General features: G+C 44.1%; 1 protein-coding gene across 3 annotated transcripts in view; it reads left to right on the forward strand.

Annotated features, from left to right (window-relative positions):
- Positions 1-20,330, forward strand: part of ETS1 (v-ets avian erythroblastosis virus E26 oncogene homolog 1) — a 123,251-nt gene extending 102,921 nt beyond the window's left edge. For all 3 annotated transcript variants that reach the window (XM_012729906.1, XM_012729905.1, XM_004689105.2), the window contains 2 exons: positions 15,517-15,635; positions 16,569-20,330. In XM_012729906.1, coding sequence (XP_012585360.1) covers positions 15,517-15,635; positions 16,569-16,784 — 335 coding nt within the window. In that variant the 3' untranslated portion in view covers positions 16,785-20,330. The remainder of the gene's footprint in view (positions 1-15,516; positions 15,636-16,568) is intronic.
- Positions 20,331-20,548: the final 218 nt, after the last annotated feature.

Below are 20,548 nucleotides of genomic sequence, written 5' to 3' on the forward strand. Positions count from 1 at the left end.
GGAAAGGAAGTACTGACATAGCTCCAGATTGACTTTGTGGGCTTTGGAGGTAGCGGGGAGCTCTCACTGGTCATGCTTGCTTCTGATTGGTGGTGCAGAGAAAACTACACTTTGTCACTGGCCCAAGAGCAAAGGCCCAGCTTTGCTAGTTTCCACCCTCACTTTCAGAACTAATCGTCACTTAGTTTCTCTTCATTAAAGATAGTTCTTTGTTCTCTCTGTCACAATCACCACTCTCACTACCAGCAACACCCACAACCATGCAATCATAATTCTTCTCTGGTAATGTTTTTCATCATTCTTTTTTAGTGAGAGATGGGATTCTGAAAATTTTGCTGGTTAGGGCAGCTTTATAGATAATGAGAATGAAAAAACTGACTCAGAATTCTAAAGCTTGGCTTATGGCCAGAGAAAAATCTTAGAATTGAGTTTGACCTTCCTGGGGTGAGATTCTGGTAAGGACCCCTGGTAAAAGGTATGGAAATGTATAGAAATAATAAAAGCCCGATTCCCACCACAAATAGAAACACCTCTGAAAATCTTATATGTATTGTTACTGAATTTTCTTTTAAAAATTATATACTTTACGTCATTCTTCAATTTGTACATTTTTTCATCTCAGTTGTACTCCCTGTGGACTTCTCGCCATCACTTCACGCATGTTGCATCATCATAGTCCTGTGTCCTATGAGCTATCTCCACTTCAGTTTTGATCCTATTTTCCTCTTCACCCCCATAGAGTATCTCTGGTTTATAGTTGTTTGTTGATTTTCGTTTTTACTTTATTACAATTTTTTTTTCCTGATTCCTGAATTTTCTGACACACGGGAGAAAACTATGGCGTTACTAGTCTACAGTTTTGATTAAGATGAATTTAATTCCTTCACAAGAACTATCTGAAAGTTAATTTTTCCAAGTGTCCCAGTTTCGAGGATGGAAGGGCTGATTGAGAATTTCTAAGAGTTAGGAATGAGTATGAAGTGCAAATCAGGGACATGACCTGCCATCGAGATGGCTAACCAAGATGCCACTTCTAAGAGGCTTCTCTGGCAATCCAAACCCAAAGCCAAAAAGATAAGGGCATCAGAAGTTCAAAAGCACAATTACTGATCCGGAGGCAGAGTTATGCCTGATGTCATACCGTTTGTTTTATTAGAGATCATGAATATTAATTTTAATTTGTTAGATTGTTTTCAATAGGTGCATGCCTGCAGATACACACCCCTCCCCCACACTTTGTAAGGGGGTAAAATGTCCAGTGAGTGGAAGAAAAGAGAGGGTGAACTTTGACTTTCATCAGCAAAGTTCTCAAAGAGTCAAGCAGTCATTTGAATGCATAAACCTTTTTTAAACAGGTTGCCATGAAGTTGTTTCTTCTGTAACTGGGGGTTTAACATGTTATACTAGCTCACATTTTGGTGGTGAGAAATACTGACCAGAAACCAGAAGTCCTCCGTGTCCCCTCCCAATTCTAGTACACTGTGTGATTTTAGGCAAATTTACCTTGTACCCTTTTCTACTTTTAGTAAAATTGAAGTGCTCATCCTTATCTTGGTGGTAGGAGATCTGTGAAAGTGTAATTGAACTAAGTCAGTTAAAGACGGTCTAGACGTGTGTTAGACTGGGTATTGGGGGAGGAGGCTAAGTTGTAGCAAGTCAATGGTTTTAGCCAGTGTTTAGCATAGGTTGAGTGCAGATAAGCTTTCCTGGCCTTTGAAGGGTCCCTGTCTTTTTGGATTCAAGGTATTATAATTGGATTTTCTTACTGCTGTGTTCTGAGTGAAGGTTTGGATTGTTAGGCTGGTGGGGGGCAGCCCAACTTTGGTGACTTTTTCCTGTGCTCAGAATTGGTGAACATCTGCCCACACTGCATCCGGATTCCCTGGCTTGGACAGCCTCCTTAAAGCTACATCCTACCTGGTGGTGAGGAAGGACTGGAACATTTCAGTCTCTCCATCACCCAAGGAGCAGGCAGTGAGTGGAGTGTGAATAAATGCACCTCTAGCTTATTGCAGATACGTTGAGATGAGCTGAAGTTTGGGAAATCATGGTGTAAGTGTTGGCAAAACTTTTCATTGCTCACAAAAAAGTCGCACCTGTTCTCTTTCTGAAGTGATGCCCCCCTGTTCTGTTACATTTTACTTCTCCCTAGTGTGTGGGCACATAACAGGAGCACTCGTAGCTTTACTGCATTTACTGCATTGGCTCTTGATCTGAGCTCTGGGGTGTATGCAAAGATTTTTCTAACTGGGAAGAGAGTCCATTTTCCTGCCTCCCTCATGCTAGGAGCCTCGGTCTTGATCCTTAGCACCTTCAAAGGAATGCATTTTTACTTCATATGATGTCTTAGTTACTGCACTGTATGTGTGGAAATCAGTTAGAAACTGAATTTTCACATTCTCTGGCACAGTTACATTCTTCCTCCAAAGATAAGAAAATTGCATCAACCTTCACTAGGCTCCCATGGCAACTTGTTAAATTAGGTCAAGATGTGGGGGCAGATAACATGGCTTGAAAGCTGCCTGTTAGCCGAGTTAAGAATACATCAAATGCAATGCTGGCTTCCGCCAAAATGTACCTTCTTACCTTACTGTGAACTGCTTACGGTTATCAAACTGATACAATCAGAAAGTTCCATTTTCTCTCGTTCGAAGATACATTATGAACCCATGTAATTACAAAACCATCTGAGAGAAGTGGCCTGATGTTTTCATATATTTGTTAGACTTAAGCAAAATGCTCTCCAGGTCCTTGAAAAACATAGGCATCTCTCGTCCCTCCCCTATCCCGCCACCCCCAATCTCAGTAGGTTTAAAATAATAGACTGGGGTGTCAACTAGTGTTCTTCCTCCCTTTCTTTCCCTCCAGCCCCATTTTATAGAAGATAAAACTGAGGTACAAGATACGACTTATTCAAGGCTATGTGTTTTTGTCTGAATGGAAGATAGCTCTGATTCATAAGTGCTTAGATCTCTCATCTGAATATGCAATGTTTCTTCATAGTGAGGAATGAGAATCCTCTTTGGTGATCTCAGTTGCCTCCACAGAGGTAATTAGAAGCCTTGTCTTCCTCTTATCACTAATTAACACTGTATGTAGGTGGGCAAAGGGCATATTGCAGGATTGGAAGAAGCCTTTGATTTCATTCCAGAATCACTGGTCAGTAAATCACCTTTATCTAGCTTCATTCCAGATTGCCAGACATTGCCACAGATAAGGAGTCCATTCCTATCACTTCTGCAGTTGTTATTGAGCAGGCCTGGTGATGATGTTCTTGTTCTCGGCATCTCAGTATATTTCCACCTTTCCAGTTGCAATTGTGAATGAAAAAGTTAGGGTTTCTTTTTCCCTTTTCCCCCTGGAGCCTGAAAAATGCTCAGCCATTCATTAACTGTAATGAAATTATGTTTTATAGTGCTATGCAGATCTGTGAATAGATATTCCCTTGATTTCCTTAAGGCTAAATTTAGGACTATCTGAAATTCAACTTCCAAATATTTTTGTATGCCACTCCCCCCACCCCAATTGTATCAATTTTGTTGGAAAAAGAAGACCCCTGCATTCCCCTATAGGACCTCTCATATTACTTCCAGCCTGAAATTAGTAAGTTTATCATTTTGTAGATGTCACTAGGACCAGCCTCAAGTCCTACCATAAGAAAGTCCCTGGGCCAAGCCTGGAGCCTTGGAGTTCTACCTTATAGCTGAGTTGTAGGTTGTGATAACTCCAAGATACTGCTGTAACATGTTTGTGACAATAAACAACTTTTACTGCAGAAGGAAGTGCCTCAGGGTCCTTCAGTTCAGACTGAACCCCAGGATTTGGCAGTATTACCTGAAATCACAGTTTTCGGAAGAAAAGCTGGATTGCAAAATAATCTCAATGTACTCAGGTACAAACAACCACCAAGGAAATGTTGTGGGTATGACCCTAAATTACTGATAAGGAAAAGGGAGAGGAGTAACCCAAACAAATTAGCAAGTTGCAGTATGAACTTGGGCAGGGGATTTTTTTTAAATGTTAACCTAGGTAGCTGTATCATTAAAACAGCCTAGAATTTTTTAATTTGGGGGTGGGGGGGTGATTATTACCTGAGCCAAACTCTGGGATACAGGCTTGCCATGGAAAGACTTGGTAGAAGACAGAATACTTTGTCAAGGCAAGAACAAGCAACTTGCTGACATGGACCTAAAACTCTGGTGTCCATTCACGGCAGTAACCGTGTTGCGCAGGGGCCTTTCAGCTCTTGGCCCACCCTGATGAAGCTGGAGTTGGCTTGCGTGCTTGCAGGGACTCATTAGTCTCCACAGAGCGCATCCTTGGGTAGCACCACCTGGTTAGGAGGTAAAGCGGCTGGAAATGAGAATGTCAGCCACAGAATGTCTCCCCTTTCTTGCTCAGAGGCTTCTGTGATTAACCGGTTGCAGAAAGCCAAACAGGCCCCCACAAACCCAAATGAAGCCTTGCCGACAGTGGGATTGCAAAAACTGGAAGGGATTCTGTTTCTCTGTGCAGTGCTTGTGTGTTCCCAGGGGTTGTGTGGAAAGGAGTGCTATTGCTGGAGTAATAGGTGAACAGACTGCTCAGTTCTGAGATCTATAAGAACTACTTTAACGTGCAGGGGAGAATGCCTGAAAGGTGTGTACTGCAGGAAGAGAATCCCTTTCTATTGCCTACATCGCTGTCTTACTGTTTCTGCCTCTGGATTTCTTGGTGACAGTTTTTCTTTATCATCTGCCACCAGTAGAAAAAGAAGGCACATCCAGTCGCACTATTAATGAATTTTTTCTAAAGACATTGTAAAATGTGGCATGCGGGGCTTCCCTGATCTACTCATTTGCCTTTGAAGACCACAGTGGGCTGGGTCAGCTCGATGTCTGGTTTCAGCTACTGTCATGCGCCCCAACTGTCTTCGGGGTGGGAAGGCACCATGTATGCGATCCCTGGTTCTCTTGACACCTGTCTGAGGCCTAGCGGGTGGCTGAATACTGGGTGGCAGGAAAATTGCCAGTTAGCCCATCTTTTCTTGCCTGTTTTAGAGGAGTCTCTGGCTCACTTTTTTGGGTCACTATTTCTTTAACAAAATCTAAGTGCAAATAATGGAATGAGGTGGTGACTGTTCTGGAATTCCAGCCTGTCTCCAGTTTGAAGCTCCACCTTTTGTCTTTGAAGTGAAATGTTTCCACTGAACAGATTCAGCCAGCCTGCTCCCCAGGCATCCACACAAGTTCTTGCTGCCTTTAAACTTACAGGCCTTGGAAACTCCCCATAGCCGCCCTGAGGAGCAGCCCCACCAGATGTTCCAGAAACTCCTGCTTGTGCCCTTTGGCATCTTTCTCCTTTCTCTGGATGGCCTACCCTGACTAAGCCATGGCTCCTAGTGTAGAGCATCCATTCAAGAGAAGCTGTGGACCCCTTAAATCTCCCTAAAGTGAATGTCATGTTGGCTCAGGCTGGGTGCTCACTGGCTCCTAGTCATTTCTGGGGTGCATTCAGCTTTTAGGTCATGTTAAACACACCAGGGTGGGTCCCCTCTTGCCTCTGGTTGCATTGGAACGGCTCTTATGTCGGCCTAGGAGCAAGATTTAACAGATGGTCAACCTGAGTTCGTCTCAGGTTTGCCCCAAACTGTGGGACTTTGGATGAACATCTCTGGGTCTGAGCTCTCTTACCTGCATAGGAATATTGTCTGAACCAAATGAACTGGTTAATGGAAAGCACTTGGAAGAGTTCTAGGTGCAGAAGTTCTCTGTAGATGCTAGTTGTCACGATGTCCTAGCATTCTCCAAACCTTTTCCTTCCAGTATAATTCTACATTCCCTGAGGTCTGTAGACAGTATAATTTTTTTTTTAACAAATTTCAGTAATTGATTGCAATGTCTTGGGGATGCAGTACACATTTGCTCTCAGATGAGGTCATGTCAACTATTCTGTCCCACCCACAGATGTGTTAAGCTCCTAGTGTGTGTTGGTCTTGCTCATACACATGACCCTTTTTTTTAACTACCACCAGCAACCACATGAGGAAGGTTCTGTTGTTTTCATTGTACAAATGAGGGAATTGAGGTTCAAAGTGGGAGGAAGCCTAGCCCAAAGCCAGACAACAAGCAACAAAGAAGGTGCCTTTCAGCATTTTTCACAATTTTAGACAACAAGCAGGAGCATATCTACTATTAGTGCTGTGTTAGTTTGGGTCTGCTAACAAGCAGGTGTCAAGAAGGGTTATACTTGCAAGACCGGATATTTATAGGGAACTGAGAGGAGACATCTGTGAAGGACAGAGTGAGACCAAGCTGGAGAAGGCAGGGAGTCTGAACTCCTGTTGCAGGTCTGTCACCTGTGAAAGGAAAGAAAGCAGGAGATTTAGGTAGGAAGGGTCTCCAGCAGCTGCTCAGTTGCAGGCCTACGGGGATCTCTGGGTCAGAGTTGCCCCTTCGAAAGAGCTTCATCTCACGGGACCCCTGGCTGGAGCAGCCCCCACAAAGTGTGGCCGGTTGGCCCAAGGGGGCGGCTCAGCTATGTTGTCATGGTAGTCCCCGTCTTCTGTGTGTGCTGAACGTGGGTTGTCAGCTCTCCCTTCTGGCTCTCTATAGGCCGTTCTCAGACAGGGTCTCCGTGCTCTCTGTGGCCTTTGGTTGGCTTCTGAGTTCCTGGCCTCTTGTTGAAGGCAGCCAAACTGCTGTGTGTGACTCACCTTTCCCTGAGAGATAATGAGAGTGAAAGTTCTCCTAAGGTGAGTGAATGTGAAAGTTTAACTCTGAAGGGGATGGGAAGAGATGCTTTGCCGAAGAGATGCTCACAGGGAGATGTTTCATAAAAGCAAAGTGGGTGCAGTTTCTGGTGAGGGCCCCTGAAGGCTCCTGCCTCTTGTCTTTTCTCCCTTAAAGGCATAGGTGGACTTTTTCAGCTCATCACATTGTGGTAGAACTTTTCTTTCCTGCCGTTCTGTGGTTCATGTTCTGTTTCGTTAGTCTTCTCAATCTGGCTACCATGTCTTTCACGCGAGGGCCGCGTAGAAACAATCTGCTGGATGCATGCTTGAAAAATTCAATGTTCAGAGGATCCCATAGGTTCTATTTCACTTCCACAAGAAGTCATATGCCTATCTAGTATTTCTTTTCCCCTTTAACATGCTAGGGAACTTTACCTCAGCACAAAATAAGTTGCCAAGTTACATTGATAACCCTACTGAGAAAAGGTATAGACTTTGCAAGTCTAGTTTTCTGACCCTTCTTCAGCAATGTGTCTTTCTTTTCTCAGGCTACCTAGATGCTTAAGAAGGCATTTTCTTGTGACGTTTACATTGGCTAGAAAAAGCGATTCTTTGATTTGTAACAGAATTCTAACCCCGGACCCTCAAATCCCAACTTAACCCATTTCTGGTGACTTCTTAAAACAGTTACCTAGAAGACATCAGGAGGAAGAAAACTCTAAAGAAACCCACTTCCTGACTTTGAGTTTCACAGGCTCGCTGTCCAAGTGTGCTTCTGGGTGGCAGGCTGAGGGTGCTTAGACTGACTTCTTGGCGTTTAGCAAAGAAGCAACTGCATTCAAGTAGAGGCTGTCCCTTTAAGAGAGCAGCCGTCTCCTTCTCCCCTCTCGCCACCCCCACCCACGCTGTACTTGAACACACGCAGGTGTGAGGAGCCTCAGTGAAGAAAAACGGGTCTTTCCTCCTTAAGCTAAAGTGTGGAACAGTCTTATTCTCAGCCCAGGCAGCTTCCCCAGTGAACCTCCCTGCCAGCGAGTGCCTCCCTAAGTTGGTTCCAGGCAGGACATACTGATGGCCCCTGGAGACTTTCTGCTTTACCTTCTGTTCCAGTCCTGATGATGGACTGTGTCTCTCTGGGTCCTACACTCCAAAATGTGGGGGCTGCTGCTGAACAATTAGGTCAGCCCCATCTGATAACTAGGTGAAAGATACTGGTTGAGGAGCATGATTGATGAGGGTAAAAGTACATTGGGGAAAAGAGGATCTAAGTCTGTCTGTGGCCAAGATTTCCCCAAATCATAAATGTCTCTAATACTTTCACTTGCAAAGCAGTTTGCATCTGCTCTATCTTTCGTGCCTACCTATTTTGAATTGGAGCAAGAATTTCATCTCTAACTTTTAAGTTTTAAATGTAAGGTGTTTGCATCAACACTATTTTCTAAAAGTTACATTTTATATACTTTTACCTTCCGTGTTTTATCCTCCAAAATACTCCTTTTGCAAAGTTGCTTTATAAAACCAATGTAATTCTTGCAAGTAAAATCAAGTTTTATCTAGTGCTTTTGCTGTGTCTTTTTTTTTTTAAGATTTATTTATGCATACAAGAACTGGGGTACAGACCAGAGGTGTGGGGGGGGGTGAGAGGATTCACCAGAGACAGAGTGGGGAACAGAACAGGCAGACTGAAACACACTGCTGAGGGGAGCAGCGGGCTGGTTAGGAGAGGTCTCCTGTGCTATGTGTGGGTCAGCTCCCTGGATGGGTATAGAACTCTTGCTGCAAGTCTGAGGAGAGCTTCAGAGTGCTGCTTTAGCCCTTTGCGCCACCAAGAAGGACCCTGCTGTGTCTTTCTAAATCCCATCTTTTTTTTTTTTTTTGCCTGATCTGTAAAAGCTTGCTTTTTTAAAATACATGTTTTTATTGTTTTATTCTCTCTTTCATTCTTGTATTTTATGTCATTCAAACTGTTGTGCATGTGTACAATACTAATTTATGTATAGGGACTTACTTTATAACTCCATAAAGTAAGGAGGAACAGAGTCTACTATTTCCATTTAGGAGCTAAGAAAACTAAAGTCAAGAAGTTAAGTAAGTCGCCTGAGACCATACAGTGAATCAGGGAAGAATGGGATCAGAACTCCAGACCCTTAACTCCCTAGTTTGGTGTTCCCACGGGGATTCTCTCTTTCTCTCTCAAAATCATTTGGAAGCATACCATCTCTCAGTCCTTTACTGCCTGACTTTTTTTTTTTTTTTTAAATTACATACTTCCTTTTTAACCTTTGGCCTACTGTGTCAGAGACATGGATAAAAGCTGGACTTAATTGAATTAAGAATAGTTGTCTGTCTAACTTGCTTTGATAGATAACTACCTATTTCAACAATAAATAAAAGCAAGTGCATGAGTTACATGGCATCTTTATGTTCTGGAAGTATAATTTTCAAGCTCTTAGTAGAATGTTCTTTTGGCGATGAGAGCAATATTATACCTTATACTATTGCTGCCTTCAGTTACTAGTGGTTGATACAGGAACACATGCGTGATTCACTAAGCCAGTGTGTTGGCTCTGGAATCTTCCATATATGGATCGTGTTAGAGAGGAGATGAGGTTGTTTCAGGGTGGGGGGCGAAGAAAGAGTTTAACTCAGAAGAAATGGGAAAGACACCTACAAGCATAAAGCCAAGCCAAACTTTCAAACAGTCCTTACCTTTTCTTTTCTCTCGAAAATCTTCTCAGTACCTATATTACCAAAACACTCAGCATATGGTTGCTTGAATGATGTATCATGAAGTAGAAAACTCTGAGCTTCAGACCAGATTTGCTCTGGAGGGCACAAAACTGTGAGGTTATATTTTCTTTACTTTATCATTTAGTTTCATTTCCTAAGGACGTAATGGACATACTGAGATTTTGGAGTCCTTGGGGTGCTACTTGGACACCCCAGAGGTGAGCGCTCCTAAAGAGGAATGAAAGATAAACTGTGAACAGATGGGTCATTTCTGGATTTGAGTTTTCTGTTTTTTGCTATCATGGTTTGGCTGTGGGTAGAGACACCTGGTGGAAGGGAGGGGCCAGTTGGACCCGTTCCTCTGTTTGGGACCACCTGCCAGATGGGTGCTATTGGGGCAGAGTCAACCCTATTGCAAGGGTGATCAACCATGAGAGTTTCATAGGTTAAAATAAATGTGGTGTCCTGCCCACACTGAGGTATTTGATTTGACTATTTTAGAGTCAAGTTGAAGAGATTAGCTTCTCAAAGTAGCAAATCAGTCCCCAAAGGACAGGAGGTGTGGTCATTTGGGGTATTTTGGGGCACATGTTGATGAAACGTAGCCTGGGAGTCACCCATATTGTTTGGGTCCAAATATAGCTTAATAGAGAAACAATTGGGGGAGTTTTTAAAATCCTTCTACCATCGATTAAAGAAGGATTGTTTTAGTAATACACTGTAGTAAATGTTTAGAGAGCATCTGTCTCAGGCCTGATACCATACCTGGCACTGAGACTGTAAGGACCAACGAGATAGGCTTTCCTTGTAGTCAGGAGCTAACAACTGGAGTTACTCAACAACAAATAAGCTTTTTGATGCTTGGGGTTTGTTGATAAGGCACGGTTCCAAGCTTTGGGTTTAGCAGTGAAAGAACAAAAACTCCCTTGGTGTAAACAAAGCTCATGATGGAGTCTGCTTGAGAGTGTCTGTCTCTCACTTACCCCATCTGTAAGGAAGTCCCACTCCTTAATTAATTAATTAATTAATTAATTAACTGACTAACTAATGAACTCTTGCTGGTCAGCAAATGCAGACTTACTGTGAAATATGAAAGGCATTCTCCTAGTTCTATTTTGGAAGTCAACTCTTACGTGTTAGCCTTGCTCTGGGCCACCAGTGACAGGGTAAGAACTTTGCAATTGAACTAGAAAGGAAAGAGGGTCAAGAACAGTTCAGCCCTGAACCGGCCTTGAGCTCATTGCTCTGGAGAGTCAACTGCCAAGCCTGGAAGACGAGAAGAAGGATACCCACAGAGTGCTAAATGCAAAGGATTATTATCAGGAACATCTTATGAAGATTTTAGCCCAGCCTATTTCACTGTTTCTTTCTTCACCTCTGGACTAAGGGACAAAAAGGCAGGGTGGTTTTAATAACCAACTCTCTTTAAGCTAGATGGTCCCCGCCTGATATTTTGTCTTCTAAGGCTGTACCACATTCGAGACAGTGTGTTGTAGTAAGAACTTTCGTCTTACTCAGAAACTGAGACGAGCAAAGCAATGAGAGGAAATTCCCCACTGCAGCTGGTGAAGGAGGGCTGGGAGGGGATCACAGGGGGGTGTGGAGGCTGAGCCGCTCGGGGGTGTAGTGTGTGTGTGTGGTGCCCTCCCGCACTTCTGGGAGAGAGGCTACCTTGTGACAGGGACCCTCTGTTGTTGTGGCTCAGAGCTTCCACTTGAGAGGCATAGTTTCCCACTGATGCCACCGGATTCCTGATGTGTGACACTGGGGGCAGCATGGTGAAGGACGCCGTTGACTGACTTGGGGCCCCAGACAGGGACACCATTGTGAGTCACATTTAGTGTGTGAGCTCCCCCTTCCCATGACGGGCACTATTCTTAGTACCAGGCGCTGCTTCTGGGTCAAAGGTCACTGGGACCACAGTCCAGTTGGGTGGGTGGAAGGGGCCTGGCCCAGGGGGTGAGAAGAAGGCGCAGAGACAATGGAGGGAGTGGCTTTGCAATTCTGGGATATGTTGGAGCAAGGGCCAGGGGTGAGCCCTGGCAGGCCCGAGGGTCTGGGCAGACTTAAATTAAGCAATACAAGACATCTTCTGGGAGAGCTGGTAAGTGAGGGTCTGGCCTCACCCAGTGTTTCAACAAGTCTGGGGCATAAGAAACTTCCCAGACTCTAGATGTGGATGTTGCCAGCCAGTCTCCGTAACCAGCAGGCATTCCGACCCGAGAGCTACTCCAAACTGCGACTTCTGGGACGATTATCAAGAGCATCTTACTTAGACCTTGTCCTATTTATTTAAGTTGCTTGCTTCTTAGCCCCAGAACAAGAGGGGGAAGAAAAAGCAGGGGTACTTTAATAACTAACCCTCATTGAGCCAGATGGCAGGCTTTCCAGTTTCTAGGCAAAGGGAAGAGATTCGAAGCATGACTAACATGAGGAGGAATTTACTTGAAGTTGTGCCTTTAACTAAATGAGATGGTAGACTTGGATTTGAAACACCTGGAGGGTCATCTCTGGAGGTCCCTGATTGAAGCAAGGGTGGAATATTGCTGTGCAAACAGACTCCTCGGTGAGAGGCTACTTCACCCTGCCTGGGCACACGCCCGCCTTGAAGCCAATATTCTGTCCTGACACTGCATTTCTGGCCATGAGCAGTCAGTCACCTGTCCTTCCTGTTTCTATCACTCCCCACAACCTAAAGAGCAGCAAAAAGGTGGGACCTGGGAGGGCTCACCCTTCCTTTCATTTCATCAGTGTGGGCTGTCTGAAGAGTGAGCAGCGACTTTCAGAAAACCCTGTGAGAGTGCTGGGTGGGCCTCCAGCCCTGGGCTTCAAGAATTGGGAGGCAGGAGGCCTGAGCTGACTTCACCCCAGGGTCGATGTTCCTCCTGGGAAGCTAACCAGACCTTTCTTCCCATCCATGTGCCTGTACTTTCTGAGGCATCTGCTTTTCTTGTCTACGCCCCTTCCTTTTTGTAGAACTGAGTAAAGAGTTTGAGAAAATTGCATTCAGGGCCTAGGGCCCAGTTCCTGAATTTTTGCTGTATGTTCTTATGAAGAAAGACAATTCACAGTGAGAAAAAATAAGCCTGCAGTCAAGGACGCCCCCAGCACTAGGATGACTCCAGCATCAGATCTGCACAGAGAAAAGCTGATAGGGTGTAGGGATCCTGTGGGCCTGGCATGGCTGTTCGGGAAATGGCACCCACAGGAAAACCACAGGAGGGTTTCTCCCTCCGTGAGACTCCATGTCATTCCTACGACATGAATTGCAGTTGTCTTCTGTACTTAAGGGTTGCCCAAGGTCAAGGACAAGGGCTGTCGTGTGCTCCTGGGCCTTCCTCGCTGGCCTTGTGTGGCCTGTTCCCTACCAATGACTAGGACTTGCCTGGGAAAAAAAATACTGAAATTTCCTTCCCTTTCCTCACCTTGCTGTAATTAACCCCTACCCTCCAAAGGAATTTTTTTAAAAGATTTATTTATTTATGCATACAGAACTGGGGTACAGGCCAGAGGTGGGCATGGGGGTGAGAGACTCACCAGACACAGAGTGGGGAGCAGAACAGGCAGATCTACTGAAATATATTGCTCAGGAGAGGTCTGCTGCGCCATGTGGGTCAGCTCCCTGGTGGTGGATCGAACTCGTGCTGCAGTAACTTCAGAGAGCTTCGTAATGTGGTGCTTTAACCCACTGTGCCACCAGGGAGGGCCCCTTCCAAAGGAATTTTAAGAGAAATAGTGTGAGAGGTTTTTATGGTAAATGGAGGGAGGGAGGAATGGCAAGGTAACATGGTTTAGCAGGGATTAGAGGGGCCTGATTAACTGAGCTGGAAATGTGAGATGTAGAGGTGGACGAGGTAACTAGTGGTCAGGGTCCAGGAGAACCACTAGCTGAGATGCTCCATGGCTGGCAAGGCAGTGGGAGAGAAGTTGACTTTAAAAACCTTGTCTTGCTGGCCCTCCCTGGTGGCGCAGCGGGTTAAAGCACAGCACTGAGAAGCTAAAGCCACTTCCGCCTGAGTTCGATTCCCGCCTGCCCGGGAGGTGACCACATGGCGTGGTAGACCTCTCCTGACCCTCCTGCTGCTCCCCTCAGCAGTGTACTTCGTCAGTCTGCCTGTTCTGCTCCCTGAGCCTCTGGCCTGTTCTGTATGCACAAATAAATAAATGAATAAATGAATCTTTAACAAAAACAAATAAATAAATGAATCTTTAACAAAAACCGTGTCCTGCTATTGCATGGATCCCGACCACCAGGCAGGCCGCTTAGATGCAGCTCTAGGTTGGCCTGGCATCAGGGCAGTGTTTTACTGAGACAAGAACTGCCTCGTTTCCACCATGGCTGCTGGACTCTAAATTGAATGGCTTGGGCAGGTTACTGTGAGTCCATTTGCTCTGCTGTAAAGGGGACTAGCAAATAGGGTGGCAGTAGCATCTGCACCATGAGTTATTGTGAGGAAAAAGTGAGGTGACATTTTATAAAGCATCTAGAGTGTATGGTACATAGTGATGTACATTATAGCTCTTGTTCATATTTTTCTTTACCAAGGGTACTCTCTTTCTCTCTCACTGTGTGTGTGTGTATGTGTGTGTGTCTGTAGCTGTCTGTCTGCCTGTCCGTCCTAATCTGTGATATTAATCCAGCATTTACATAGTCTTGGTTAGATTTTTCTATGGCCATTTTACATTGTTCAGCTAAACTCTTTTATCACCAAGGTTCTCAACAGTTGCTTTTTCCTATTTCCATTTTTCCAGCAGAAAAATGATATACCATTTCTAAATAGATTTGCTTTCTTTTTAAATTTAATTTTGTAACTGGAGTAACTTTTCCCAGTGCTCTTATATAAATTTCAGGTATGTGTCATTAAAACCAGCATGTGTACCTACTATGTTGGGTTCACCCCTGAAGCCCAGTTCTGTCCTTTCTGCATCTGCCCAGTGACTTTTCAGTGGGTTCTTCACAGAATGTTACACCTGGCCCCTTATCCCTAACAAGGAGTAATGGCTGGTGACTCAAATCAACTCTCAAGAGACCTGAACATGTGTTGGAGTTGTATACTGTGTGGTTTTCTCACAGGGTAGAGATATTTCTTCAAACATTTCTGGGCTGTTTCTTCGAGTGTTAGTTTATTCTGTTGTCATTTCCCAAATTTATTTTAACTCTAGAATATGTGAGAATATGGGGAACTTTTATTCCAGGATGGGTATTTCTTGCAAGAGGGTTTTAAAAACTCTAGGGGCATTCTTAGAAGGATGAGATCGAGATAATTAATTTTCCACATTTAGCTTGGGTGGCGCTGAGGAGGATTGCTGGAAACTACCACCTACAGGAAGCAGCTGCTGAAGGAGCATTTTCTTTGCTGGCTGTGGATAACTCGGGCAGTCACTGTTCCCTCACTGTGTTGTCAGGGTTTCCTCAGGGGGGCCCTGGTGCCTGGGGTCTGACCATCCAGCCATTAGACCCAGCCCTGCCATGTTCTAACTGTGCCTTAAAGCAACTTTTCGGAGCATCTCTTTCTGTACCAAGAGGATGGACATGTGAGAGCATGTGTGCCTCACCTATAGAGAGGGGCAGGCAGTGGATTCTAGGAGCAAGTAAAATGATGCACGTGAATGTGCCTTGTGGAAATAGAAGATATAACAGTAGGTTACCCTTGTAGGTCATAAAGGGCATTTCTCTTCTAGATTGGTAGGGAACTGAAAGCCTATGAATCTCAGTTCGCTTTGAATCACACAAATTTGAAACTCAGGTTAATGATGAGACCATTGAACCCATGAAGAATTTGAGACAGTCCCCATCTGGTCTCAGACCGTGGCAGCAAATTAATTCTTTACAAGGAGATGCTGCTTCCCTTCCTTAGTCTCGGTGCTTGCCTGGGAGGTCAGGAGTTTAGTGGAGAGGAATATTATGACCAAAAGAATATTGAACTTGTATTTCCTGGGTCAGTTATCCTAGGAACTTTTCTCACTTGCAGATCAGGCTCCCTAACAGGGAGTGCTTGTGAGCTTCGCATCACGGGGTGAGTTACCTGAGTGCTGAGCACCTGTGTAATGATTTGCACGCCTTGTGTTTTCAGGCAGTGGACCAATCCAGCTGTGGCAGTTTCTTCTGGAATTACTCACTGATAAGTCCTGTCAGTCTTTCATCAGCTGGACAGGAGATGGCTGGGAATTCAAGCTCTCTGACCCAGATGAGGTAAGCCGTGTGTGACTCCAAGGGACCCTGGAGGGAAGATGAGGGAGAATGCTGGATGGGGAGCTTGTGGGTCTGGGTGACATTTTCTAGGACCTGAACTCCAGCACTGCCACTTGCTACTTGCCTGATTCAGAGTGACCAAGTAGCATGTCTGAGCCTCAGTTTTATCATTGGAAAATAGAGAAAATGTCTATGTTGCCTACTTGTTTTCTGGAACTAACTGGCAGGGCACCTGAAGGCCTCACACATAGTAGGCCCCCTATAAATAGGCATTGCTCTCTCTGCCTTGGCCTCTCCTGCTGCCTTGACTCTGAATCTGAGTGGGGCCCTCCAATTCAACTGGCCTTGGAGGGTTAGTATGATTGCTCATTCATTCACTCTTACTGCACAATGGTCATTGAGTGGTAATTTGGTATCTTGCTCATTTCTGAGGGTAAATTAGATGAGCAAGGGAGACAGCATCTCTGTTCTGGTAGACACGAGAAGAAGACCTTGTGCCCCGGAACAGAATGAAGAAGCATCCTGTGATGAAAGGCATGTCTGATGGAGCTCAGGACCACGCCAGCCCCTCACTGTGGATTTCCTAATTTCAAAAGAAGGACGTTCTACTGGTTCCTAATGTTATAGGGAAAAGAGAGGGTAGAGAGTGGTGCTTTTCTTTATTTTCAGTGTCACTCCATTCCATAAAAAATTAGAGGCTGTGTTTTCAACAACATAAAGAATCAACTTGACTGCCCTTCCTGCCCAACTCTTGAAAAGTAGAATCCAGAATATAGGTCAGAAAAATATCTTCCAAGCATATGAATCTCATTTTCCATCTCACCTGTACATTTGGGATCCCTATGAGTGGGCATAGAATAAACATGTGTTGTTGGGTTCTTCTGTAGTATTTAGCCTTTCCTTACCTTTTGCCCCTTTTAAAAAAAATTTCAGGTGGCCAGGAGATGGGGAAAGAGGAAAAACAAACCCAAGATGAATTATGAGAAACTGAGCCGTGGCCTACGCTACTATTATGACAAAAACATCATCCACAAGACAGCGGGTAAACGCTATGTGTACCGCTTCGTGTGTGACCTGCAGAGCCTCCTGGGATACACACCTGAGGAGCTGCACGCCATGCTGGACGTCAAGCCCGATGCCGACGAGTGACAGACACCCAGGGGTCAGGGAAACTCTGCTGATACATTTCAGAGAACAGCCACAGCGTTCAGACTCTTAATTTTTAAATGTTATTCTATTTTTAATTTTTCAGAACTCATTTTTACATTCAGGGGTGGGAGCTAAGTGAGCTGCAGCTATAATCAAGTGTGCTCAGTTGTAAAAGGAAAACGAGGATTTGTGGGGTGGGTGGAGCAAGAAATTCTGGAGCAAATTTTCAGGAGAGAGAGAAGGGGGTGGTCTTAGAGCCCAAAAGAATCTGGCTTAAGGGAGGAGGAGACTAACGTGGTCATTAAGTTTTTAAAAATCATCCATGCTTTTGAGTTATGGACCTATGAGCAAAAGGAATTTACGCATCAGGAGTCTTTAAGACTGATGAGAGACGGTTAATTTGCTTTTGTTTCTAGGTCTGGTAAGGACGAAAAGAGGGAGGTGGGATAAAACATTGTGTCTGGGGGATGCACTAGAAACCAAGGACCTTTTTACTCTACTTTCCAAAATGGACTTCAGTGGGGAGGGGCCAAAACGGTTTTTGTGTTAAAATTTATTTTATTAAATTTTGTGCCAGTATTTTTTTTTTCTTAAAAATCGTCTTAAGCTCTAAGGTGGTCTCAGTATTGTATCATGCAAGCTTGTTTTATTTGCCGGCTGAGGATTCTGTCACAGTGAAAGAAACTGTTTATATAGACCCCACTGGAAATGCAAAGCGCTGTCACGGAGATTGGGGATCCCAAATTCATGTGACATCTATATGAAGGAAAAAAAAAAAAAACAATGCTGACTTGGGTACATGGGAACTGCACATGTGAATTTCTTCTATAATTTTTTAAATATTGTGATTGCGCCCCTCTACTTATTTGTCACCAGTGGATTATCAGGGTGTGGGCTTAACATTGAGCTAAGAAGCATTACGTCTTTGAACTGAATGTATTTTTCAGCCTTGGTTTTGGACCACAGTCAATGTAGGAGCACTGTTGAAGTTCCAGAGAGGGAGTCAAAGGAGGAAGATGGGTTTGGTTCTTTATTGGTTCTTTATTGTAATGTATATGGCTTGGAGACACAAGCTGTATGCTTGGGCATTACCATCCTCAGAAATAAGTCCCAAATGCATGTCATTCCAGATATTCCACACTTTCTCCTATACTTCTTATTTTCCTGGCACCCCCACATTTATTGCTTTCCACCACTCTGTTTTCAGTAGAGAGAAGTGTGCAGCTTTCTGATTGGTGAGAAAAAGAATAACTGCTGATGTGACATGAATTGAAGAGTGTGTGATGAAGCCATTTGGACTTGCAGGGTTTGGGGAGCAATGGAAACAGGGAGTGTATAAGTAAAATGTGGTTTTCCTATCCATAGGAGAAGTGCAGGACTTTCCTTTGAAGAACTAAGCCAGCTAAGTGGGTTGTTACGTGAGACTGTGTATGCAAAGGGTATAGTGTTGTTGCAATTATGGGCCTCATGCTTGATGTGCGATCTTATCACAGGGAGAGTGCAGATTGATAACTGCAGAAGAGAGGAATGGCTTGCAGGCAAAAGAAACCTAAAAGGGAACAAAGTAAGGTGGTCCATGAGATTTGACTATAATTTTAGTCCCCCCAAAGTTTAAACAGACATCGTCATTGGTGGCCGTCATCTTCCTGCTGGTTGTGATGGTGATCTGAAAATGGGTTATGGGGGAAAACACCATCTACTAGTGAGGAAAAGTGCCTAATACAGTCAGGAACACCCCCCCCCCCCCCGGTCCCCATTATGAGTATGCTTGACTGGGAAGATGAGAATGAGAGGGTGGCTTTAAGGACTTTTGTGAGAGAGGTTAGGTATTTAAAATAGCCTTCTCAGGGCTGGGCTTTCTTGGGCTCCTGCTCAAAAGCTGGAGTACTAACTACCTTCTAGCTTTATCTTCAAGAAAGTGGGTTGTGTCCTTCCAGGTCTTCTTACAGATCCTGAATTGCCAGGAACTTGGTTGGCTCTGTGATCAGAGTTTCCTCATACTGATGAATTGGAGTGTCCACTTGGAAAGCGAAAGCAGAACTACCCCAGCAGTGTGTTTTGACCTTTCAGATGCAGGTGCCTTAACGAAGCTCTCAGAATATTTTAGGAGCAGCTCAGGGAGTGGTCGGTGGAACTGTTTGGACTACGTAGTTTTCTCTTAGATTATGTGATCTTTTTTGGGCACTGGGAAAGATGTGTGTGTGTGTGTGTGTGCGTGCGCGTGCGTGTGTTTGTGTGTGTGTACAGACATGCAGAACTTCAGCTGATAGCATACCTGAATTTTCTAAAGTCTTTCCACATTTCAGTAGGGGTTGAGAGTAGAATTTAGGCCGGACATCGCCATTGCTTGCTTTTGCAACCAGGCATACAACCGCTTTCTCAGCTCATCCACCTTCCCCCATTCAGTTTATGCCGAAAACTCCCCTTGTGTGAGTCTGTTTCCTGCAGTAATTCCACAGCAGATAAATATAAGAAAGTGCCTCCAGATGCGCCTCAGCCCGCTGTTTGCTAAGATGCCCTTACTCTCTAGGTCCACAATTTTCAGTATTTGTAGGTAATGTATTAATGAAGACAGCTTTGTCATTTCTGGCCAGATGCTTTTTTCTCCTTCTGTCCAAAGGCCAGAGACCATCCCAGGAAGAGTGGTGGGTGGTTTATACACTGGAAATGTAGCAGAATTGTTGCATTTATGCTTTTAAAAACACATGTTAACTTCAGAGGAAGGATGGGCAAATCTGGCTTAGCTGGGTGAAACCCTTATTATCCTGGAGATGCCTTAACCCATGTGGGTTTTGGCTGTAGGGTTCAGAGGCACTCTTTGCTTCCCGCCTCCATTCCGGGGAGGGCCTTCCCTACACAGAGCCTTGATTTTGTGGCTGTGGGGATTGGAGGTAGCATTCAAAGATCAGATGTGCTTTTCCTCCCTTTGGAGATCAACACTCTGGGTTTTAGAGCATTAACCTGCCTAATCTTCATGGTGAAAAGCACACCTTTTCTATACTAGTCATGCTGTGCATGCTGCTTTCTCGTTGGGGTCTATATAAATGTGTTGAACTCTTCTCTACATTCCAAAGACGTTTCAAGGAACCATAAGTATATGTATACATATACATATATAAATATATATTAAAAGGAAATTATCAGGAATACTGCCTCAGTTATTGAACTTTTTTTAAGAATACTTTTTTTTTAAGCTGAGAAGTACAGGGGTTAAAAAAAAAGATGTTATATTGTGTTTGACTATTTTCCAACTTGTATTTTCATATAATTTATATTTTTTAAAAGCTGAAATTTTAAAAGCGAGATGAAAAAAGGAAAAGCAGGTGCTTTTTAAAAAAAAATCAGAACTGAGGTAGCTTAGAGATGTAGCGATGTAAGTGTCTATATGTTTTTTTTTAATGCAAAAAGAATTTCTTACAGGGGAGTTTTTTGTTTGTTTATTTTAGTAGCTGATGCTGGCACATCATTTTGCTGGAGAGTTTTTTATATACTGTAGCCTGATTTCATATTGTATTTTAAACTGTGTGAGATTAAAAACAAAGAAATTCTTCATAATGATGCGGGTTGGACTCAGTTTTTTCTTGTCTGGTTCATGTGTGAACACAGGACACAGGCCAAGCAGAGACAGGCGCTTGAGGAAATGCAGCTTCTTCTGGTTCATCTCACTGACCCTGGATCATTTCAGATGTGGGTAAAGTGAGATCCACACTAGGAATACGGGGGTTAAGGGTTATAATCTGACATCCCCATTATTGGGTAGATGG

This window comes from Condylura cristata, unplaced genomic scaffold, assembly GCF_000260355.1.
Source record: "Condylura cristata isolate star-nosed mole 26May11 unplaced genomic scaffold, ConCri1.0 scaffold00025, whole genome shotgun sequence".
Taxonomy (NCBI): Eukaryota; Metazoa; Chordata; class Mammalia; order Eulipotyphla; family Talpidae; genus Condylura; species Condylura cristata.